General features: G+C 47.9%; 1 protein-coding gene and 1 non-coding gene across 3 annotated transcripts in view; one reads left to right on the top strand and one right to left on the bottom strand.

Moving 5' to 3' along the window:
• The window catches only part of TRANK1 (tetratricopeptide repeat and ankyrin repeat containing 1), a 112,444-nt gene that overhangs the window by 38,110 nt on the left and 48,737 nt on the right, over nt 1-25,597 (bottom strand). For both annotated transcript variants that reach the window (XM_066244744.1, XM_066244745.1), the window contains 5 exons: nt 25,130-25,268; nt 23,058-23,189; nt 12,814-12,984; nt 2,124-2,285; nt 1,634-1,888 (listed from right to left, as the gene is read on the bottom strand). In XM_066244744.1, the coding sequence (XP_066100841.1) occupies nt 1,634-1,888; nt 2,124-2,285; nt 12,814-12,984; nt 23,058-23,189; nt 25,130-25,268 (859 nt within the window). The remainder of the gene's footprint in view (nt 1-1,633; nt 1,889-2,123; nt 2,286-12,813; nt 12,985-23,057; nt 23,190-25,129; nt 25,269-25,597) is intronic.
• On the top strand, nt 4,116-4,222 carry LOC136314788 (U6 spliceosomal RNA). The gene has a single exon (XR_010727370.1). It is a non-coding gene; the product is annotated as a U6 spliceosomal RNA (small nuclear RNA).

Here is a 25,597-nt window from a genome sequence, read left to right as displayed (position 1 = left end):
CCCTCCTACCACCCCCTGGGAGGCAGAGGCCTCCGAGGACCCTCAGAGTGACAGCCCACCACCTCCTTCATGTGCCTGGTCCATGAGCCTCATGTCTCCCACTCTTAGCTGCCCCTCCAGTACCACCGCAGGACCATGGACCCCAGGATGAGCACTGCTAGGGAGGAGGGTCGGGGCCTGCGAACAACTGCAACCCCATGCTTGCCTGACACCACGCCCACCACACAGTCGTGACCGTGAGCTCCACCTCCTACACCCCACGCGTGCTCCTACGAAACTTCTTCCCGAGAATGCTCGTCTACCCTCCACTGCCACCTCTCCAGCCCCACACACCTCCCTTCAGCTCACGCACGCCTCCCCTCTGACTGCAGGCTCCCGACCGCCACCCGCTGCGGACCCGTCCTACACATGCCTCCTGCCGTCACGCATTCACTCTCTGTCCCCGGTCCCTCGTCCCCGACCCCAGGGAGGTGCTCCAAAAGCGCTTGGTGAATCAGGAACGAAACTGGAATTCCAGGACAGCCGCAGTGTCTGGGCAACAGCAGGGCCACTCCACACAAGGACTAGGTCTGAAGACACACTGCAGGAGGCAGTCGGCCACCTCCTGCAACCTGTGGGTTCGTGTGGCGCTTGGAGAGCTGAGGACCAATGTGTCACCACTCCCCTTAAATGGCAACGCAGGCAGAAAACCCACAGCCAAAGTGCTCTTCCAAGAACCATTCCGTGAACTCACTTAACAGTCAAAGCATCCCTAAGAATGGGGGACGATCCTCGTTCCCATTTTATAAATGAGGATGGAAAGGTACAAATAGCATGCCTAAGGCCACACCGCTAGCAAATGCACTAGTGGGGGGTGGGGGGTGGGGCGGGCGCAGGATGGTCTTTCCAAATCCATCTTAAAATAAAACCTAATCCCGCAAGATGTCTGCACACTCCAGACACCCATCCAGCCAAGTGCGACGGTGCTGACTAATGCGCAGCTGTTCCCACCCACCAATTATGTATGTTTCTTTAAAAACAAGCATCTCAAATCCCATAATGTGTTGATTAGCAAAGAAGGCCGCACGGTTGACCAGCATATGCAGTGCAGGGGAAAGTCCAGCCAGAGGTCAGGAGGAAGTGACCGCTGTGGGCTGAGCCAGGGCCCAGGACCCCCCACCCCCACATCCCTGCGGTCTCTGCCCAAGAGAAAGAGGACATGACAGAGGTAGCTGTAATTCACAGACATGGGGGGGGGTCCCCACAGGGCAACACCCACTGACGGGCCTCACTGCTTCAGGATGAGAAGAGGCGGAGAAAGGGGCGGAGGCAGAGGTCCAGGAAGACTCGACAATCAAGTGACAGACCCCAGGCCAGGCAGCGGTCTGGACTCCCCCTAGGACAGCGGTTCTCAATCTGTGGGTCACAACCCCGCCATCGGAAAATACATAATGCATATCAGGTATTTACATTCCGAATCATAACTGTAGCAAAATTACAGTTATGAAGTAGCCACCAAAATTATTTTTTGGTTTGCGGTCTCCGCAACATGAGGAACTGTACTGCGGGGGTCACGGCATTAGGAAGGTTAGAACCACTGGTCTAGGAGGAGAGTCCTCCGGTGCTCAGCATCCGTCCGTCTGGGCGTGCTCACCTCCACTGTCGATCAGGCAGCCCAGGAGCTGCGTCCTGCGCTGGTCCCAGGAGCTGAGCTGGGGGATGACGGCGCAGAGGTCGAGGTCCGAGAGGTGGCAGCCCTTGAGGAGGCTGTCTCCGGGCGGAGGCTCGCCGCTCGCTCTGCGGGTCAGCAGCAGGAGCACTTCGGGCCACTTCTGTTTCTCCAGTAAACATTTGACAAAGGTGTTGGCGCAGTCGCGGTTAATGTCGCAGACCAGGTCAGGGGGGATCTCTTTCAAAAAGAAACAAGAACACACCACATGCTCCAAAAAAGGGTTCGTATGCTTCCTGCCCCCCAACGACACCTTAACACCCGTGTGTGCATAATGAACACATGTTACCGACTCAGTGGTTTCGAGAGCTGGAGAAACCATAAACAAGGGAGGAATTGCGTCGGCAGGCTACTACTTAACCACTCGCAAAGCTTCCCGGAGAGGCTGGAAATACCCTCCTGTGAGAACAGTTACCTTGCAGAGAAGAGAGAAGGCGCAGGAACCTCTGAACGATGTCATGCTTCAGAAAGTTTTTAGGCAACAACTGGTTTCCTGAGTTCATGTATTTCACCAGCTGCGCAGAGGCCTTCCGGAAAATGTCACTCTCGCTGAGGGGTCCGTTGCCATTGCTCAGCCCTGCCAAACGACACCAGGTGATGCTTCCAACGAGGACAAAGAGCACAGCAGCAGGAGACTGCACACATGACAACTCTCCACCCCTCCAGGCACCCTGTGCTCCACCATGTGATGTCGGCAGCTCCTCCCATCAAGGGCAGCACCCACACCCCTCCCTGCCCTTGATTCTGGCCCGACATCATGGCGAGTTATGACCAAAAGAATGCAGTGGAGGTGATTTTTGTGCCAGACCCGAGCCCAGGCCTTCAGAGGCCTTGTTTAGTTCTATTGGCTCCCTTTGGTCCCTGGTCCCTGCCATGTGAACGGGTCCAGGCTGGTCTCCCGGGGCTTAAGGCAACTAAGAACAAAGAAGAATCACCCGGCTCAATGGTAAAGCATCGGCACGGCATGTGGATGTCCCAGGTTCAATTCCTGGTCAGAGCACACAGGAGAAGCGACCATCTGCTTCTCTACCCCTACCATTCTTGCCTCTCTCTCTCTCCCTCTCTCTCTCTCCCTCTCTTTCTTCTCCTCTCCTCCTGCAGCCATGGTTCCACTGGAGGAAGTTGGCCCCAGGCACTGAGGATGGCTCCATGGCCTCCACCTCAGATGCTAGAATGGCTACGGTTACAACAGAGCAAGGGCCCCAAATGGACAGAGCATTGCCCCGTAGTGGGCTTGCCAGGTGGATCCTGGTCAGGGAGCATGCAGGAGTCTGTCTCTGCCTCCCCTCCTCTCACAAAAAATAAAAATAAAAATAAACAACACACAACAAAGTCCCAAATCAGCAAGACTACAGACACTTGAAGGAGTTCAGTTAAGGCGACGAGAACAGCCCAGCCTCAGCTGCTGACCTGCGGGGTCATGAACTTAAATACCTGTTCCCCGTTGTAAGCCTCTGTGTTTGGGGGTGGTCTGTTAGGCAGCAGTAGGGAACTGATATAACCGTTCAGGAGAGTGACAGAGGAGATGATTTAGAGCCACACCCACAGGCAACTACAGAGGTCCCCCCTTCCTGTGGTTCCCCTTTCTGCACCTTTTACCGCAGTCAGCCACCATCTAAAAATGGCAGGTGGAAAATTCCAGAAATAAACAAGTCCTAACTTTTCAGCTGCGCGGCGCTCTGAGCGGCATGATGAAACCTCCCACCATCCGCTCCCTCCCACCTGGGACGAGTCACCCTCTCGCCCAGGGTCTCCACTCTGTCTTCTGCCACCTGCCCGTCGGTCACTTAGTAGCCGGCTCAGTTTCAGAGAGAGAGTGACCACATTCACATGACTTTTATTATAGTATATTGTTATAAGTGTTCTTTTTTTTTTTTAACATTATTGTTCATCTCTTACTGGGCCTAATTTATAAATCAAACTTTCTGAGAGGAACGTATGTATAGGAAAAAACAGTAATTATAGGGTTCAGTACAATCCACGGTTTCAGGCATCTACGGGGGGTCTTGGAATGTATGCCCTGCAGACAAAGGGGGCACTGCTGTCCACGACAGTCACCCGTGTGTCTTCTCAGCAGGCAGAAGAAGCACGAGACAGGAGCTACCTCTACGGTCAAAGCAGGAAAGACAGTAGTTGGCCTGACCTGTGGTGGCGCAGTGGATAAAGCGTCGACCTGGAAATGCTGAGGTCGCCGGTTCGAAACCCTGGGCTTGCCTGGTCAAGGCACATATGGGAGTTGATGCTTCCAGCTCCCCCCCCCTGTCTCTCTCCTCTCTCTCTCTCTCTCTCTCTCCCTCTCTCTCTCTCTCCTCTCTAAAATGAATAAATAAAATAAAAATTAAAAAAAAAATTAAAAAAAAATATTTAAAAAAAAAAAACAAAAACAAAAACAAACAAACAAAAAAAAGTGCTCGCTTCGGCAGCACATATACTAAAATTGGAACGATACAGAGAAGATTAGCATGGCCCCTGCGCAAGGATGACACGCAAATTCGTGAAGCGTTCCATATTTTTTAAAATGGGAAGAGGACATGAACAGACACTTCTCCCAGGAAGAGATACAAATGGCCAACAGATATATGAAAAGATGCTCAGCTTCATTAGTTATTAGAGAAATGCAAATCAAAACTACAATGAGATACCACCTCACTCCTGTTAGATTAGCTATTATCAACAAGATGGGTAATAGCAAATGTTGGAGAGGCTGTGGAGAAAAAGGAACCCTCATTCACTGTTGGTGGGACTGTAAAGTAGTACAACCATTATGGAGGAAAGTATGGTGGTTCCTCAAAAAACTGCAAATAGAACTACCTTATGACCCAGCAATCCCTCTACTGGGTATATACCCCAAAACCTCAGAAACATTGATACGTGAAGACACATGTAGCCCCATGTTCATTGCAGCACTGTTCACAGTGGCCAAGACATGGAAACAACCACAAAGCCCTTCAATAGAAGACTGGATAAAGAAGATGTGGCACATATACACTATGGAATACTACTCAGCCATAAGAAATGATGACATCAGATCATTTACAGCAAAATGGTGGGATCTTGATAACATTATAAGGAGTGAAATAAGTAAATCAGAAAAAAACAAGAACTACATGATTCCATACATTGGTGGAACATAAAAATGAGACTAAGAGACATGGACAAGAGTGTGGTGGTTACCAAGGGTGGGGGGGGAGGGAGGACATGGGAGGGAGGGAGGGAGAGAGTTAGGGGGAGGGGGAGGGGCACAGAGAACTAGATAGAGGGTGACGGAGGACAATCTGACTTTGGGCGAGGGGTTTGCAACATAATTTGATGACAAAATAACCTAGACATGTTTTCTTTGAATATATGTACCCTGATTTATTAATGTCATCCCATTACCATTAATAAAAATTTATTAAAAAAAAAAAAAAAAAAAGAAAGACAGTAGTTAGGATTAGAAAACACCCACTGATGGCATGTTGAAAAGGAGCAAATGCTAATTATCAGGTATCGGATTATACCCTCAAAAAGCACCCTCGGTTAAAACGGAATCTAGCCGGACAGAAGGGAGTGAAGCTGCACATCTGTTTTCACAGCCAGTGAAAGGGCCTGGCCCACAACATAAATACTATCATGTCGAGAAGGGACCAGCAAATGTTCAATGTCACGTTCTAACGGAGCAGGAACACTTGAAGAGACAGACTACTTGACAATGGGAAAAGCAGGAGGCCCTGAGTCAAGGGTTGTGTGCAGATGGTTTATTAAGAAGCGGACCAGCGAGGGAGTAGAGGGTGGGGGGCGAAGCCAGCCCAGGGTCGGCACTCAGGCCAAGCCCCACAGACGGTGGCCTCTCCTGACCCCACAGAGGAGCTCTGGAGTCAGTCCTATCTCACAGCTGTCCCCACGCAAGGCAAGCAAAACAGACTCTCAGACTCTCACCTCTGTCCGTCACTAGCGCCAGGCGGCCCTGGGAGGAGGGACCTTCCCAGGCACTGCTGCTTTGAAGGAGCCAGCCAACAGGCCCCAGGAGCCAACAGGCCCCAGGAGCCCGAGAACCGTTCAGAGCAAGCCTGAGGTGCTGAGCTTCCCGGGCGCATAACAACGGTAAAAGGGGCCCCACCCAAGCAGAGCTCTGACAGTACCTTCCGCCACACGCGGCTGGGTCACCTTCCACAACCCAAATCACAACACCCAAATCGCAAACACACACACCCGTCGGGGGGAAATGCTCATGGCTCTCTCATCAAGAGACCTCGGGTGCTAATCAGAGCAAGACGCGCCAAAGCACCGTCCTCTAGAGAGAATGAAACCCACCGGCAAAGGAAGACCCCGTCCCCTGCACCAGAAGCACGCTCTGAGCCAGAACCTAGCCTGTGGCTCTAACAGCGACTAACCCGCACTCCTGGACTCGGCCCCACACCTTCGTCCTCAGACACCCAGAATGACCCGGAAAACTGCAAACTCACAATACAAGGAAAAGGACCCTTCTATCAAGCAGATAGAAACCTGCCTTCTGCCTCATAACATCACAAGCTTTTCAGGGACATCCTTCTTCCACCAGGGGAATTAGCTTAGTAGGTGTAAGTCACCTAAAACTGAACAGAAATACACCAAGCTTGACAACAGAGATAATTGGAGGCAGTGGTCTAGTAAATGCAGGGTTCTGTGGTTCAAAGTAGTTAAGAAGGTGGTTATAGACCAGAGAAAGCTCCACACATCAGGGAATAAGCCAGAGAAGGATATCAACACTGTAAAAATGCATAAAAGAAATGGTGCCAAAACACTGACTCTGGTTTCCCTGGGTAGGCATGGGCGATGTGCTTACTTACTACTCTGAACTTACCTGGGTTTTTTTAATTTTCTCTATAAGTTTAATAAGAGACAAAAGGAACATCAGGATATAAAGTTGCTTATACATTATAATCATATATTTATGGAGAGGGTATAGAGAAACAGACTCCCACATGTGCCCTGGCCAGGATCCACCCGGCAACCCCTGTCTGGGGCCGATGTTCTGTTCATCTGGGGCCATGCTCACAACTGAGCTATTTTTAGCACCTGAAGTGGAGGCTCCACAAAGCCATCCTCAGTGCCCGAGGCCAATGTGCTCAAACCAACCAACCAACCCATGGCTGGGGGAGGAAGGGGGAGGAGAGAGAAAGAGAGAGAGAGAGAGAGAGAGAGAGAGAGAAGGGAGAGAGGGAGGGGTGGAGAAGCAAATAGTCACTTCTCCTGTGTGCCCTGACTGGGAATCAAACCTGGGACATCTGTACACTAGGCTGACACTCTACCACTGAGCCAACTGGCCAGGGCCACATTTTTTTTTTAAGGTGATTATGTAAGTACTAAACAACAACAAGAAGACTTCGATGAAAATATGCCAAACTGTGATTCTCATAAATTTTTGTTTTCATATAAAACTATACTTTTACAAACTTTTTACAATGATCATGTTGAGCAGATATATATTAGCAGATTTGAAATCAAAAATTAAAACTGAAAAGGATTGTCTAAAATTGCAACAGTGCTCCGAGGTATTAGAAAACAGAAATAAATCACTTTAAAGAGATTTCATTTTTGCCCAAAATCTTTCACTAAGTTAAAAAAAAAATACCTGATAAGTTTTATCACACAAACTGGTATGTTTTATTACACACATTTTATCAGTTTAAATATATGCAACCATCTCATTTTTATAAAAGAAAATATAAAAATTTTCTATAGCCTGACCAGGCAGTGGCACAGTGGATAGAGTGTCAGATTGGGACACAGAAGACCCAGGTTTGAAACCCCGAGGTTGTTGGCTTGAGCACGGGCTCCCCTGCTTGAGTGCGGGGTCGCTGGCTTGAGCACGAAATAACAGACATGACCCCATGGTCACTGGCTTGAAGCCCAAAGTCGCTGGCTTGAGCCCAAAGTCATTGGCTTGAGCAAAGGGTCACCCACTTTGCTGTAGCCCCCTAGTCAAGACACATATGAAAAAGCAATCAATGAACAACTCAGGAGCTACAATGAAGAATTGATGATTCTCATCTCTCTCCCTTCCTGTCTGTCTGTCCCTTTCTGTCCCTCTCTCTGTCTCTGTCTGTCATATAAAAATTTTTTTTCTATAAATGCAATCACTATAAATTCATTATAAATGCATGAAATAAGACTAAATAACCAAATCACAAACATATAAATTTACAGGGGTAGGTGAGCTTATGGAGAATTAATATTTTGTTATCCTTTCCTATATTCTACAAATTTCTTTTTTTTAAAAGAATATATCGCTTTTATATTAAGAAAAAACATTGGCCCTGGCTGGTTGCTCAGTGGATAGAGCATTGGCCTGGCATGTGGACATCCCATGTTCAATCCCTCATCAGGGCACACATAAGAAGCAACCATCTGCTTCTCTGTCCCTCCCTCCTCCCTTCTCTCCTCTTCCTCTCTTGTAACCAGTGGCTTGATTGGTTCAAGCATCAGCCCCAGACACTGAGGATAGTTCAGCTGATTCGAGCATCAGCCTCAGATGGGGGTTGCCAGGTAGATCCCAGTTGGGGCACACACGGGAGTCTGTTTCACTATCTCCCCTCCTCTCACTTAAAAAGGAAAAACATATCACGGACATCCCTTAAGTAAATACTGCACGCCTGCGTTTACTGAAAACACGGCACCAGCTGCTTGGTGCCCAGGGATGCAAAGGTGACAAACCATGGCCTCTGAGTCACAGGCTCTGCCTAGGAAAGCCACACTCAGAGAAGATTCCAGTATCCTCAGCCCCTGCGTGCTGTGCTCAAGATGCCTGCAGAGCTCAGGACAGAAAGCAGCTGGTCCCCCCTCCAGAGGACCAGGAAGAAAAGCCTCGGAGCACTGGATTTGTTTTCTTAAAAGGCAATGCATTACTGACAGAGAGAGCTCAATCAGTCCTGTTCTGGGTCCTAAGGATAGAGCTGAGCTGCCAGAGAAGGGGGACATGCTGCCACCTGGTGGTGGCCCTGAGCGGCAAGTGAGACAGTTACATAACCCTGATGACTCGGGCCTAAAGCCTAGCTCCTCCAAGCGGGGTCTGGCTCCCCCTGCAGCTTGTAAGACTCCTGGGTCCTGCCCCAAACCTGATGAATGAAAACCATGCGTAAGAACAGGCTCCCCAGGGATCCATGTGCCCGTTCACGTCGGGTTTTGAGAACAGTAGAAATCTTCCGCAAGGCCCTTTATTTCTCATTATTTCTCACCCAGATGCAAAAAGCAAGGAAACCTTCACGGTCAATGGTCTGGAAAACTTTAAAGTAATGGGACATCCAATACGTGTACTGATGAGTATTGGGGACCTCAGGCTTGACTGGGGCCTCTGCCGTCAGACGGACCCAGGTTTGGCAGCCCTGCAACGGGGCACGTGCCTCTGCACGGGCTTCGCAGCCACGCCAGCACCGCTGAGTCCTAATCGGGGGAAAAAGCGACTAGCGGCAGTTCTGAGTCCCTCCTCATGGTTCAAAACCTGGACCGGAACCAGTGGTGAAGGAGCTGAGAGAGAAAGGGGGAGCCAGACCCTGTCTCAGGAGATGGGATATTTCTAAGGTCAGCAGATACTCAAAAATTCTATTATACAAGGAATCTGCAAATATTGAAACTTAACAAACAAAATAAAAGCGAGTGACTTATACTAAAGTCCGTAATACGAAGTATAACATACATCTACAGATAGATAGTATTCGGAGAATTAATATTAGAAGTAATAAGCAATACGTTTGCACACAAAGCAATCGTTTCTACCATTAACTGGTGGTCATTTTGTTGTTGTCATTATTTTAAAACTTGGGAATTCATTGGCCACAACAGCTTCAATTTCTCAAACAGGAGAAACCATTTTGAAACAGAGATTACAGGCCTAAGGTCTCAGAAAGCATTTAACAATGATGCTTGTTAATTACACTCCCTCACTGAAAAAAGAAAAAAACCTCCTTACAATAGAGGTAATTAAAAAACCGTTCATGATATGTCAGGGCTTTCAAAGAACATTCATGAACCAACCACAAGGGACTCTGTGAAAACATTTTTCTCTCCCCTCATCCCCATAGTTTCATGGAAACAACAGAAGATACTGTAAATAAATAAATGAAAATGAAAATACAGATGGGGAAGCAAGGGGGAATGATGAATGAGAAGCAACTTCCATCACCTCCACGTAAAACTTTGCTGACCCTGGCTGCCTCCCACCCCGACACCCCAACACCCCAACACCCTACAGGCTGCCTGCAACCTGCCATCTACTCACCCATTCATTCCAGGGAGGGATGGCTTCCGAGGAAACATCCAAATAACACCCAGGCTGGCACACCTACAATCTATTACGTATTCATCAGTCTAGCTTTTCATTCATAAATGCAAAGATCGGAAGATCATTAAGGAAAAACAACAGCACCAAAGAGAAGCAAGAACATGAACAACTGACCCCAAAAGGGAATATATATAAATAATCAAAAGAAGAGAGGGCGGTATTCTTGAGAAAGAATAAATTCTCCATGTTCTTTCTTAACTGCCATTGAGAAGTGGGGAATGCGAACAGCACAGGCTGCCACAGAGGAGAAGCAAGCAGAGGACCAGAAAAGGCTCTGAGAGGTTACAGCTGAGCTTTGTTAAAACCGCCACCGGGCAAGCTCAACTAGGAAAGGAAAAGCAGGCGGCCAACCTGAAGATCCGGCAAGAAAAAAAGGAGACGGGAAACCTTAAGGAAAAGTAGGGAGACCGTGTGAGAAGTTCAGGAAGCTCATCTGTTGAATGGCAGTGGCAGAGACACGGGACGGGGACAAAGTGGCGGAAGAGGCTCTCCCAGAGCGAATAAAGTTACAGTGAAAGGGACCAACAACTGTCAAGCAAGAGGGACAAATACAGACCCGCACCCAGACACATCCCAGGGACATTCCAGAACGCTAAGGACAGAGAAATTCCTAGACAGGAAAACCAATGAGACGGACATCAGATTCTAATCAGTAGCAAACGGAGGCTGGAGCACACTGAAACAATACCTTCAGCACCGTGAGAAACAAGGTTTTAAATCTTTTTCAACTGATTTTAGAAAGAAAAGAAAGGAGGCAGAGAGAGAGAGAGAGAGAGAAACATCAACCTGTTGTTTCACTTATTCATGTCTTCATCGTGTGATTCTCGTATGTGCCCTGATGGGGGATCGAACACGTAACCGTGGCATATGGGGACAATGTTCTAACCAACTGAGAGCTACCTCGGCAGGGCTTGAGGAATAAGGTCTTATAGCATATTTCATACACCTAAGAAACCAGGAATTGTCAGACACGCCAGAAAAAGCTACCATTAAAATGGGACGTGTCGGTCGTTTTATAAAATTCCAATTTCCAAGACGTTAAAATGTGGGGCGAGAAGTGTGACTTGAAATCAGTGAAATACAGCACCTAGAGTCAGGCATATGATCAATCCGTAAAGGATAAAATAAAGACTTTTCCTAAGCTCTGTAAGTCTACTCTCCGTATCTCCTCCATGAAAAATGTACTTGAGTCGGTGCTCTACAAGGGAGAACCCTAAAGAGACAACAAGAGGCACAGAATCATATGTGAGCAATAGAGATAAAAGAAGCGTACGTCCATTCGCCCGACTGAAGTCTAAATAAAGCCTGGAAAGCATGTGTGTGTGCCTGCGTATACACACAGATACAATAATGCATGTGTAGGTTTCATGAAACTGAGATGCCAAAAGACTGTCCCAGTAAAAAAAAAAAATTTCTCCTGACCAGGCGGTGGCGCAGTAAATAGAGCGTCGGACTGGAATGCAGAAGACCCAGGTTCGAGACCTCGAGGTCACCAGCTTGAGCGCGGGCTCATCTGGTTTGAGCAAAAGCTCACCAACTTGAACCCAAGGTCGCTGGCTCCAGCAAGGGGTTACTCGGTCTGCTGAAGGCCTGTGGTCAAGGCACATGTGAGAAAGCATCAATGAACAACTAAGGGGTTGCAACACGCAATGAAAAACTAATGATTGATGCTTCTCCTCTCTCTCTGTTCCTGTCTGTCTGTCCCTGTCTATCCCTCTCTCTGACTCACTCTCTGTCTCTGTAAAAAATAAATAAATAAATAAAATCTAAAAAAAAATTTCATTTCTCAATGCCAAGGATATTCACTATCCTATTGTTTCAGGCATACAGGATAGCATAGTGGTGAGCCATTTATATAACTTACAAAGTGACCTCCCCTCATGTGTCTCGTGCCCACCTGACGCCATACGGAGTTATTACAATATTTAAAGAGCAAAGTTTTCAAGACATCTGGTCATTATTTTCTATGGGTCCAGTTATGCTACTAGTTGTAGAAAGTGTAACATTTACATAATCATCCTACCAATCGAATGGCACTTCCTGGTTTTCAAGTTTTAGAATCAGTCTCTACATGAAGCACAGAAAACGCAATGTAAATGACTCAGATAACATTACTAGACAAAATTCACCAGCCTGGGCTGACTCACTGCACATCATCTTACCCAGCAGTCAGGGGAGGCTGTCCCAGAAGGATAAGTCAAGAAATAGAAATATGTCATTATATAAGTACGTAAATGGAATTTAGTGCAATATATGTGTATTTTCTTTTTTTTTTTTTTTCATTTTAGAAAGGAGAGAGAGAGAGAGAAGGGGGGAGGAGCAGGAAGCATCAACTCCCATATGTGCCTTGACCAGGCAAGCCCAGGGTTTTGAACCAGCGACCTCAGCATTTCCAGGTCGACGCTTTATCCACTGCGCCACCACAGGTCAGGCTATATGTGTATTTTCAATTGTTGGCTGTGGTTGTCTTTGAAGAGTAGGACTGATATTTGTTATCTCCTGTTCTGTCTGAATTTTTGTTTCTTTTTATACAGTGTGCATGCATTAAAAAAAAATCACCCATAGGACCTAAAGGTAAACCTGGCGAAGTTCCCAGAACGTCACCAATGCTCTTTAAGTAAGAGTGGTCTCATTCTATCTTACAAAACAACACAGAAAAAGGCAAACGAGTTTCCCAATAATTGGAAGTCTCATTTCCATCTTCATATACCGTGAAAAGATGAACTGATTTGTACCTAATATCACAACCAGTTTTACTCCCCCCCCTCCCACCACACACACAAAGTTAATTCACTGGAAGCTATACCTGATAGGTCCTTAGAACACGCAGCCAGCTTTTCCAAGTGACTGTTGATTTTCTCAATGGCTTTGAAGTTCTTGTTCCTCTTCAGGACATCCATGGGAGTTCGGGACTGGCGGTCCAGCAGGGTGGGGTCTGCCCCGAAGCGCAGGAGCATCTGCACATCCTCTGTTTGTCCTAGGGCAGGCCAAAAGGAAAAGGGGGCATTGTCATGGTTCCTTCCATAAGATGTCCCCATGAGTGCTCGGCCTCTTAGTTCCCTGACCGAACAGCCTAGGGCAAGGGGACCAAGGTCCCTCTGCTTCCAGAATCTGAACTGCTGGCCCTGGGCAATCCACCCAACTCCCCAAGCAAGGAGTCCTGTGCGGAGTGGGAAGGACAATAGCTTTGAAGAGGTGCAGAAGTGCTCTTCTATACCTTTCTCCCCTCTCCTTGGCAACAAGCAAGGAGAGGGGGAATCTGGTTACTAGGCAACAGTTATAGCTGTAAGGATAACAGCAAGCTGTGACTTCAGATTTCTTTATTCCCTAGAGAGAAAACAAAATATTCTACCAGAAGAAGAAAAAAAAAAAGCCTATCTGGGGACAGGAGAAGACAGAGGCAACTGCTCTTGCATCGTGGGGGTTTTGGGGTTATTGTCCCTGTGTGCACCCTCCCGGCCCCTACCCTCTGCTCTGACGAATCTATCTGCCAAGCATCAAGGCGTCTCTCTGATCAGAGATGCAACAGTTTTCAGAATGGAACAGATGTATCCCTCGGATACAGAGACTTCTGTGGGCAACGAGAATTAGATAAATCAATGCCTGATCCCCAACTTCCAGACCCACGCTTTCCTAAGATTCGCTGCCTTGACCAGGCACCTGCACTCCAGCTGTGTCCTGCTCATGGTGACCTGCTTCTCCATCTCCCCAATAACAACTGTCTTCCACTTTACACACGTAAGACAAAATTGAAAACTCCTCCTTTTTTCTTCCCCGTCGAGGATCTCCCAGTGGTAGGCAGAATTCTAATATACCCCTTAGTGTTCCAACACCTGGTGCACACACCCCTTCTCCCATTGCTTCAATCGAATACTAATTCAGGTACTGCTGTGACGAGACTCTGAAAACAAAAATTAAGGTCCCAAAGCAGTTGGCCTTCAGATAGGGAGACTTTCCAGGTATGCCTGCCCTAATCATTTGAACCCTAAAGGTCAAAGATGTAGAGGTCAGGGAGTCAACGTACAAGAGGGGCCTGATGCACCAGCAATTCTCCCCTGCTGGCTTCGGAGACAGAGGGGAGCCCGTGACAAGGATGTGGTCTGTAGAAGCTGATAGCAGCCTCTGGCTGACAGCCAGCGAGAAAACAGGGACTTCAGTCCTACAACCACAAGGAACTGGATTCTGCCACACCACGTGACCTTGAAAGAAGGCCCAGAACTCTAGATAAGAACACAGTCCCAGCCGAAGCCTGATTTCAGCTTTCAGAGACAATGAGCAGAAAACTCAGCCACATGGAAGCCCATCTTCTAGAAGGGAAGCTGCTCGGTGCCCTGCAGGGAGGATGAGGGACGGAACCCCATTCCCACCGCGTCACTTATCTGGAGGTGACACAGCTTCCAGCCGCCCCAGCTTCCTCGTCTGTGAAGCCGGACTCATGAGGCCTTCCTCCCAGCTGTCCCAGAGGGTCAACAAGAGAAGCTGCCCGAGAATAGGGCATGTGGTGGGACAGCAACGACCTCTGCAGTGTTAGGGTGCCGAGAATAGGGCATGTGGTGGGACAGCAACGACCTCTGCAGTGTTAGGGTGCCGAGAATAGGGCATGTGGTGGGACAGCAACGACCTCTGCAGTGTTAGGGGGCAGCAGAAGGGCTGGCTGAGCCGAAGGGACTGGCAATGTGAAAAGTCATTTCTCATTGTTTCTCCTAATGAGGAGGTAGGTATCTTTTTGAAGGAAGACAGTATCTCTTGGATATGCCTTCGGTTCAAAGTTTTCGATATATAGAAGGTGGATTTTTAAAAACTGAACCCACTGTGTGTGTGTGTGTGTGTGTGTGTGTGTGTGTGTGTGCGCGCGCATTTCCCTGTTCTGTCACCTGAAATTACATGCTCACAGTTGAAACTTTACCCTCAGTTTAGACCAGGGCTGGACTTCCCATCTCAAGGTTAGATATCCCAGAAAGTACAGTTTCATATCCTAGAAAAGTGATGGCTACAGAAGGATCGTTCCCCATAAGTGAAAATCCAGAAAACATTGGCTGTTCCCACAAGTAAAGCTCCCCATCTCGATCCCTGCCTGAGGCTCCCCACACCCCCCACCGTGAGATTCTCAGAGCTGCAATCCTGGATCTTGCCCACCAGGTGGCATCACACTTATCTCCATTTTTGTTCTTTTTCACTGAAAAGGAATACATTTTGCAACGAGTCAAGAAAACCATGAAACGGTTTGTTTACTAAGATACCAGTTATGTTCGAAATATTCCTTTGTATATTACAGCAGTTCCCTCTGCTATTGACACCCCCCCCCAAAAAAGAAAACTCAGTCACATTACTCTGGACTATTGACCTGTTATAGAATTGTGAGCTAATAAATGGATGTTGTTTTAAACCATTTAGTTTATGGTGGGTTGTTACGCAGTGTAGAACACAGTTACCATAGCGTATTGGCCCAAAGGAACTGAAAACTCCGACCTCCAGTGTATCATCTAAGGGGAAATCAGGTGCCTGCCAAGCCCCTTACAAGGGGCTCTATAATCCTTCCTCCTGTTTCCCCCAAATTTTCATTCCCATCTTTAATAATTATTTATAAAAATTGCATTATGTTTCTCCATGGCCAGAGAGCTCAGCTGGTTAGAGCATCATCCTGAAGCACAGAGGTTAGCAGTTCGATCCTCGGTTAAGGCACATACAGGAACAGACTGATGTCCTGTCTCTCCCTACCTCTCTCTAAAATCAGCAAAATAAACATTTTAAAAAATAATAATGTTTCTGTTGTTTTGATCATTTCTGTAGTAAGAATTTTAGAAATAATTCAGTCAAAAAATGAATCTTTCAGTATCGCAATCACTGAAACGTTTTGAAATTTGAAGTTCTAGGACGGGTCGGGAACCTATGGCTCTCGAGTCAGATGTGGCTCTTTTGATGGCTGCATCTGGCTCGCAGACAAATCTTTAATAAAAAAATAATAACGTTAAAAGTATAAAACATTCTCATGTATTACAATCCATTCATTTCCTACCGCTCATGTTCATGGTTGCGGGTGGCTGGAGCCAATCACAGCTGTCCTCCAGGACAACACCAAACTTTTATTAGATAATGTGTAATGTACACGGATCGTTGTATGGCTCTCATGGAATTACATTTTAAACTATGTGGCGTTCATGGCTCTCTCAGCCAAAAAGCTTCCCGACCCCTGTTCTAGGAGCACGTTTGTTCCAGGACAATCTCACTAAATGGCCACAAAGACTTTGAAGCATAAAATATACAGTATGAGGGCAAATTTCCTTCCATAAAATAAACTGGAAATGTGAATCAAAAAAAAAACACAGAAACTCACATTTGCTATTTTTGACTACTGAAGAGCTCATCCATAATTTTTAAATGGATATTAGGGGATCAGAAATTGTTGTGGGTTTATATTCTATTATAGATACAAGTAAAGGAGTGAGATAAAAGTTTTATTTTTAAAATATCAGTGTGCACAAAATTCTGAAACTTATCTTCTCTTACAATTATTTAGACTTACAGATAAAAAATAAATTCTAGACATCAACTTAAAAACACAGAAAGTGGTACACGGGTCCTTTAAATTCTTTAAGGAGATAAGAAAGCAAAATTTGGCCCTGGCCGGTTGGCTCAGCGGTAGAGCGTCGGCCTAGCGTGCGGAGGACCCGGGTTCGATTCCCGGCCAGGGCACACAGGAGAAGCGCCCATTTGCTTCTCCACCCCTCCGCTGCGCTTTCCTCTCTGTCTCTCACTTCCCCTCCCGCAGCCAAGGCTCCATTGGAGCAAAGATGGCCCGGGCGCTGGGGATGGCTCTGTGGCCTCTGCCCTAGACGCTAGAGTGGCTCTGGTCGCAACATGGCGATGCCCAGGATGGGCAGAGCATCGCCCCCTGGTGGGCAGAGCGTCGCCCCCTGGTGGGCGTGCCGGGTGGATCCCGGTCGGGCGCATGCGGGAGTCTGTCTGACTATCTCTCCCTGTTTCCAGCTTCAGAAAAATGAAAAAAAAAAAAAAAAAGAAAGCAAAATTTAAAGACAACAGACATACTAGTCTTTTAGTTTTTATACCTGACTAGCAGCCAATGTCCTTTTCCTGATAATAACACCCTGGTTTTTCTTTGGGAAAGCACCCCTGCCTCCTTCCAGCCTTCCAGGGGCTTGTGTGTCTGTGTCCGAGGTAACAGGAGGGAACACCACACGCAGACACACAAGCCCCTGGACACCACTGCCCCAGCCGCAGCTCCGGGGGAGAACACCTGACCAGGGTCTGGCCAATGAAATCACTCCATCCTTCTGGCTCAGGTGATTAGGTGGGGCCACATTAAGAAAGTCAAATCAGCCTGACCAGGCAGTGGTGCAGTGGATAGAGCGTCAGACTGGGATGCAGAGGACCCAGGTTCGTGACTCCGGGGTCGCCAGCTTGAGCATGGGCTCATCTGGTTTGAGTGAAATCCCACCAGCTTGGACGCAGGGTCGCTGGCTCAAGCAAGGAGTTGCTCGGTCTGCTGAAGGTCTGTGGTCAAGGCACATGTGAGAGAGCAATCAATGAACAACTAAGGTGTCGCAATGCACAACGAAAAACTGATAATTGATGCTTCTCATCTCTCTTCATTCCTATCTGTCTGTCCCTGTCTAGCCCTCTCTCTGACTCACTCTCTGTAAAAAAAAAAAAAGAAAGTCAAATCATTCGCCTGACCAGGCAGTGGTACAGTGGATAGAGCGTCAAACTGGGATGCGAAGGACCCAGGTTCAAGACTCTGAGGTCGCAGCTTGAGCGCGGGCTCATCTGGTTTGAGCAAAGCTCACCAGCTTGGACCCAAGGTCACTGGCTCGAGCAAGGGGTCACTCGGTCTGCTGAAGGCCCACAGTCAAGGTACATAGGAGAAAACAATCAATGAACAACTGAGGTGTCACAACAAAAAACTGATGATTGATGCTTCTCATCTCTCTCCGTTCCTGTCTGTCTGTCCCTATCTATCCCTCTCTCTGACTCTCTCTCTGTCTTTGTAAAAAAAAAAAAGAAAGTCAAATCATCACAACTCTTTCCTAGGACTACTGAACATTTAGAAACTACTGAAATATTTGGAGGCAGTCTCCTCTTTGGCTGAGATGGAAAAGTGGCAGAACGTAAGCCTGAAGAGTCCAGCAGCCTCGTCTGAATGAAAGGCTAAGAAAGGACCTAACACAGAGAAGGCCGAGTTCGGAGGTGGGACAGATCCTTGGAAGACACCTTGGGAGCACCTGGACCAGACTCGACTCTGCAGTCCCAGGAGCCAATAAATTCCCTCTCCTGTCTGCACCAGTTTGAGCGTCTGTAGCTTGTAACCAAGACAGGCGTAACGACTGTACTCCCGATCCATCCTCAACGTTTCAGTTCTAGAAAAAGACCGTGTCTAGCCTGACCTGGTGGTGGCGCAGTGGATAGAGCGTCGGACTGGGATATGGAAGGACCCAGGTTCGAGACCCCGAGGTCTCCAGCTTGAGCGCGGGCTCATCTGGCTTGAGCAAAGAGCTCACCAGCTTGGACCCAAGGTCGCTGGCTCCAGCAGGGGGTTACTCGGTCTGCTGAAGGCCTGCGGTCAAGGCACATGTGAGAAAGCAATCAATGAACAACTAAGAAGTCGCAATGCACAACAAGAAACTGATGATTGATGCTTCTCATCTCTCTCCATTCCTGTCTGTCTGTCTCTGTCTATCTCTGCCTCTGTAAAAAAAAAAAAAAAAAAAAAAAAAAAAAAAAAAAACCGTTTCTAGGGTGTGGGTCCCACTGCTGCCTGGCTCCGATGACTCCCTGAGGCTGTGTCCCCAGGCCTTTCCAATCACTGCTCCAGAGCCCGGGGACTGCAGTGACAACCAGCACCCCACAAAATGCCGAGAGAACTGAAGACTTGTAAGGCCAGTTATTTCCAATGCTGGATTTGACCTTCAGACCACATTAAAGAACCTGCCGAGTTCTTGACTCCTCCGCGTACCAAAAATATATTCAAGAAGGAGATGCTCTCATTCCCAGCTAGGGCAACCTTTCTGGGGTTCATGCTAGCAATAGATATCAAGATGCTAACATCTTCAAACTGTGTCTATGTGTTCACCTGTACCTACATCTGTATTTGTGGGAGAAAACCTAAGATACCGCTGATACTAGGTCCTAAATGGCCCAAGGACAGAGGCTGGATAGAGATGCTCAATGTAGCCCTTTTGTACCTTTTGATTTCTTAATGGAACCTATTTAAAATTTGAACAGAGTTAAAATTCATCCCAATTAAGAAAATGTCCTTCAATGAGCAATGTCTCAAATGGGCAATTATCCTAAAGACACGTTTGTACCAGTTCACAAAGATGGATGTAGAAAAATGTTCTCTGGGCAATGTTTTCAGGAACAAGACAACTGAAAACCACTGAAACATTCATCAGTAGAGTAAGGACAGCACAGTGATAAAAGACACAGACCTGAACCACAAATTACCAGGCTAATGACAGATTTAGCCTAGTGGTGTGTGGGACCAGCTCAGACCAGTTCACAAGGACCAACTGTGACATGTCCAAGAATGTTGCAAGCCAGTTGGTAAACACAGCCATCATTAACAACTAAATTATTTATTTATTTTTAATTATTTATTTATTTATTCATTTTAGAGAGGAGAGGGAGAGACAGAGAGAGAGAAGGGGGGGGGAGGAGCTGGAAGCATCAACTCCCATATGTGCCTTGACCAGGCAAGCCCAAGGTTTCGAACCAGCGACCTCAGCATTTCCAGGTCGACACTTTATGCACTGCGCCACCACAGGTCAGGCCAACAACTAAATTATTTAAATGTAAACAAATAAATCATATAAAAAACAAAACTTATTCCTTCCTAATTATTTTTCTACATTTTGCTATTACCTATGATAAGGTTTCTTCACATCTATCTTACCATGGATTTGTGTGGTGAAAACACAATATAACAGTTTGCTATTGCACAGTGCTGAGCTCCACGGTTAATGACATCACATTGGCAGCTTGAAATCAGCCACGGGGGGAATATTTATTTACACCAGGGAAATGAGCAAACACAACAATTCAGGACTTCTCTTTTTGAATATCATTGTCAAACACTTGCCAGATACCAATGTCTTTAAGAAGGAACCAAAATATATAGGACATCAAAAAGACACATAATAATAAGTGTTGGCAAAGATATAGAAAATTTGGAACCCTCACACATTGCTGGTGGGAATGTAAAATGGTGTAGCCAGTTTAGAAAACAGTTGAGCAGTTCCTCAGAAGGTTAAACATAGAATTACCATATGGTCCAGCAATACCACGCCTTGGTACCTACCCAAGAGGAATGAAAATCTATTCCAACATGAAAACTTATACCCAAATGTTTCATAGCAGCATCTTCATAACAGCTGAAAAGTGGAAACAAGCCAAGTATCCATTAACTGATGAATTAAAAAAATATGACATAGCCACACAACGGAATATTATGTGGCGATAAACAGGAATTAAGTACTGATACACACTACAATGTGAATGAACCATGACATGTGCTAAGTGAAAGAAGCCAGTCAGAAAAGACCACATATGGCAGGATTCCATTTATATGAAATGTTCAGAATAGGTAAGTCCATAAAGACAGAAAGTAAATCAGGGGATGCTTAGGGCTGAAGAGGTGATCGCTAATAGATATGGGTTTCTCTTGGGGGGTGATAAAAAGGTTCTAAAATCGTGGTAACTGTTACACAGCTCAGTGAGTATACTCACTCAAAAAGCACTGAGTTGTACACTTTAAACAGATGAACTATATGGTATATAAATTTATTTTTTTTTGTATTTTTCTGAAGCTGGAAACGGGGAGAGACAGTCAGACAGACTCCTGCATGCGCCCGACCGGGATCCACCCGGCACGCCCACCAGGGGCTTCGCTCTGCCCATCAGGGGGCGATGATCTGCCCCTCCAGGGCGTCGCTCTGCCGCGACCAGAGCCACTCCAGCGCCTGGGGCAGAGGCCAAGGAGCCATCCCCAGCGCCCGGGCCATCTTTGCTCCAATGGAGCCTTGGCTGCAGGAGGGGAAGAGAGAGACAGAGAGGAAGGAGGGGGGTGGGGATGGAGAAGCAAATAGGCGCTTCTCCTATGTGCCCTGGCCGGGAATCGAACCCGGGTCCCCCGCATGCCAAGCCGACGCTCTACCACTGAGCCAACCGGCCAGGGCCTTATAAATTATATTTTAATAAAGCTCAGAACAAAAATCCATAGGGCACCCCAAACATGGATTCCTGGGACCCAGTTCAATGGGGGTAGCAATAGAGAAGCAAACCCCACTGGGCTGCTCCTCGAACACCGTGAAGAGAGAACCCTGCAATTTCCTGGGAGGACCCACTAGGCCAGAGGGTCTCTAAGTGCAGAACTTCCGGCTGTGGTCAGTCCACAGGCACGTTCCAATCTCAAGGCGATATTTTAGAATCATGAGTTTTCATATCTTTTAATTTTTTACTGAATTTACTGGGGTGACATTGGTTAATAAAATGATACAGGTTTCAGATGTAAATTCTATAATACATCATACATATATTGTATTGTGTGTTCACCACCCCAAGTCTCCTTCCGTCACATTTATCACCCCTAGACCCTCTTCCACCTCCCCCAGCCCCCTTTCCCTCTGGTGATCACCCAGCTAAGTGATATAAGGTAGTCAGAGAGAGAGTGTTGTACCACAAGATTTCATTCACATATAAAATCTAATGAACAAAACAGACTAACAAAATAGAAGGAGACTCATAGATAGAGAACAACAGACTGACAGCTGTCGGAGGAGAAGGGATTGCAGGGTTGGGTGAAAAGGGTGAAGGAATGAAGCAAAAATAAATAAAGAAATACACACACACACTTTTTTTTTTTTTTTTTTTTGGTATTTTTCCAAAGCTGGAAACGGGGAGAGACAGTCAGACAGACTCCCGCATGCGCCCAACCGGGATCCACCCGGCACGCCCACCAGGGGCGACGCTCTGCCCACCAGGGGGCGATGCTCGGCCTGTCCGGGGCCTCGCTCTGCCGCAACCAGAGCCACTCCAGCACCTGGGGCAGAGGTCAAGGAGCCATCCCCAGCACCCGGGCCATCTTTGCTCCAATGGAGCCTTGGCTGCGGGAGGGGAAGAGAGAGAGAGGAAGGAGGGGGGGGGGGGGGGTGGAGAAGCAAATGGGCGCTTCTCCCATGTGCCCTGGCCGGGAATCGAACCCGGGTCCCCCGCACGCCAGGCCGACGCTCTACCGCTGAGCCAACCGGCAAGGGCCCACACACACACATTTTTAAATCCAGCCTTCCAACGTCTCTTGCCACTAGAAAATGGCAGCACAGCCAGCTCCCGTCGTCAGCGCCAGGCTGCGCCACACTGGGTCCACGCTGCCTGACACTCCCTGCCGCCTCCCTTCCTCTGGGGCTGAGAGTTCATGACTCTCATTATCTCATTATCATCACAGCTATCCTGCTTTTTATAAAAAAAAAAAAAATGTTCTTGTCTCCATGAGAGCTCCCAGGAAAACGAGAGCCCCCCGCCGAGTGACTATGTCTCCCTGCACCCCGGGCTAACATGGTGCATCTGCAAAAGAGTCCCTCCACCCCCAGCCCCACCCCGTGTGTCCGCCCCACTTCTCCACGCGGCCCCTTCGGCCTGGCGGGGATGGGAGAATGCGATTCCTGAGTCAGAATCTAAGTGCCTGGAAGCAGGGCCAGGTCTGGGGTCTGGCTCACCGTTTATCTCCAGGGCACACGGATCCGGAGTAAAACAAAGCTCTTGGTAATCACGTGATGAGGGAGGGGACAGATGCCGCCGGAAGCCCATGCCCTCGAGTCAGTCGACCCCACAGAAGCCATTTCAAGTTGACCCAGGCACAGAGCCCAGCGGATCTTCCTTCTCCCCTCCCCCACCTCCATTCTGCGCACAGACAACCCTCCCAATCGTGTTGACCCCCCCCCACCCAAGCCTGGCACGGGCTGGCCCACTGTGTGGGTTCTCCGATGCCTGAGGTCCTCCGGCCCACAGTACGCACTCCACCGTGGGGTCCCCACTCACGCTTAATGAGGTATCCTGGGGAGTGGGCGGCGACGATGTGCAGGAGGGTGCTGCCGCTCTCGTTCTTCTGGTTGATGCGGCCTTTCCACTCAGGCTGGTGCTCCATCAACCACCGGAAAAGATGGTTGTCCTCTGAAAGGCATTAAAATGAGTTACTGATGTTCTTTTCTGCATACAGAAAATTAGCAAAGCAAATCCATGTGTACCCCACCGAGGAAACTGAGGGGGGAATCCAACACACAGGGTCACTCACCACACACGGGGGTGGGGGTGGGGGTGGGGGCGGACACACGACGACACAGGAGTTTGTGAATTAGAAGTTATTCATGATGCACTTAAGTCACATTCTCTAGAAGTAGAGCCTGAGACAAAGATCCTCCGCCACTGACTTACGGAGAGCTGGAGCCCAGGAGACAGGGAGGGGAGCAAGGATGTGGTCTCAGCTGCTTCGCCTCAGCCCACGGGGAGCTCTGGGCCGTGAACCACACCAGATCTGACCCACCTGGGGGCAGAGGCTGACCTACTGTACCCACAGGTCAGTCCGCTGGGACCACTGAATGCGCCCAGAGAGGAAGGTGAGGCTGGTGAGGCTGAGGGAGAACCTTCCTGGGGTGTGGTGCCTGTTGGCAAAGAGCAATTTCCGGCAGGGACCTCCAACACTCTAGCGAGCAAGCGGGGATGGATACAGAGGATGTGGGCGGAGCCTAGCGGCACTCATCAAGTCAGTGTCTCTGGGCCGGATTACTACATGACTATCAACAGGATTTATAGTGTACATTCTTTTCCCAGACCCCTTTTCTTATAGTTCCTGGGGAGCAGGAAAGCCACACACCTCTGCCAGCTCAGCGCAGAGCACTTGTCGCCATGTCAGAGTTCCCATCTCAGAAACGAATCAGGGGTAAACTTGAAGACTTGATCTCACTGATTCCTGCCTACACCCACAGGAGCTAACTCAAAGAACAGACACCAGGAGAAATCAAGACTTTCACAACCAGAGGCACACTTCTCTGGGTTCCAGAGTCCTAATTTGAAACTGGGAAAACTCGATTAGATTGCTTTTCATCAAACTCTACTTGATGTTTTATCCACCGATCCCTGTGTAAGAATAAAATAGATTCCTCAGTACATGAAATAAACAATGGCAGAGCAAATCTGGCTAAGACACAGATGCGGACCCAGGTCTTCAAGCCCTCATTCCCCAGGAGAAGATACAGTCTAGAAGGAAAGACTGTCTACACAAAGTTCTCTTGGTCCTTCTGGCTCTAAAATATTATGGGTAAATGTCCAACAATAATGCCACATCTGCTTGGAAAAGAAAAAGAGACCCTGTTCTGGCCGAATGGCTCAGTTGGTTGGAGCGTCGTCCCAAAGCACAGAGGTTATGGGTTTTCAATCCCCAGTTAGGGCACATACAGGAATAGATCGATGTTCCTGTCTCTCTCTCTCTCTCTCCCCCTTCCTCTCTTTAAAATCAATAAAATAAAATTTTTAAAAAATAAAGAAAAAGAAGCTATCTAAAATGTAAAATATGTATGTGTTTTAACAATAACATTTTTTAAAGAATTTTATGGAAATAGGAACCCTTTAAAAGAACCGCAAGCAATCTGTGCAGGCAACAGCCAGTGTTTCCCTTGAAGTCCCACCCCACCCCCTGAGCAGTCGGCCCTCTAGGCTCCAGAGAAAATGAACTTGACCTGGAAAGAGACCACATCTGCCTTTGCCAGCGGGAGGAAAAGCCACAGTTCTCCGGGGAGCTCTGCCCAAAAAAAGCTGTCTGTCCCATTCCACTCCTTGGGTCCCGGGGCTCCACCCTACCGCCAGGATCTGTCAGGAACACAGAATCCTTTCAACCTGGGTCTCCTGTAGCTACAAGGTCCCAGGAGAAATAAAATTGATTCTGATTCCCGGCTGCCTTCATTCATTTGCCTAATTAATCTTTGAATATTCAAAACAGCTGAATAGCCTCCGTTCAGGTGGCTGAATTCGCTTTCCCTTCAGCTGGGCAGAGGGCAGAGAGCAGGAGCTCAGGGCTGGAAGGGCAGCTGGAGCCTGTGCCACTGGGGAGCACTCACTTGCTTGGATACAGAGCCGCATGAGGGAGTGCAGAGGGTATGGTCCTATGCTCTCGATACTTGCACCGATGGAGATAAGCCACTGGACTAACTTGGGCACCTGTTCCATTTTCTCATAAAACCCAATGACGACATATTTCTGGAAAAGAAAAGACACAGGAACAATTATGGAAGTCACTATATCAATAGGAAACTTCCAACTCCTTCCCCCATCACGTTCAGAATCAGCAAACCGTGGATCTGTTGTCGCCCATGCATGCGATCATTATAAATTATGAACAACTTTGGGCCCTGGCCAGTTGGCTCAGCAGTAGAGTGTCGGCCAGGTGTATGGAAGTACCAGGTTCAATTCCCCACCAGGGCACACAGGAGAAGCACCCATCTGCTTCTCCACCCCTCCCCCTCTCCTCTCTCTCTCTCTCTCTCTCTCTCTCTCTCTCTCTCTCTCTCTTCCCCTTGCCCAGCCAA

The sequence above is a fragment of the Saccopteryx bilineata genome, chromosome 10, assembly GCF_036850765.1.
Source record: "Saccopteryx bilineata isolate mSacBil1 chromosome 10, mSacBil1_pri_phased_curated, whole genome shotgun sequence".
Lineage (NCBI taxonomy): Eukaryota > Metazoa > Chordata > Mammalia > Chiroptera > Emballonuridae > Saccopteryx > Saccopteryx bilineata.
This window is presented reverse-complemented; position numbering and strand designations above follow the sequence as displayed.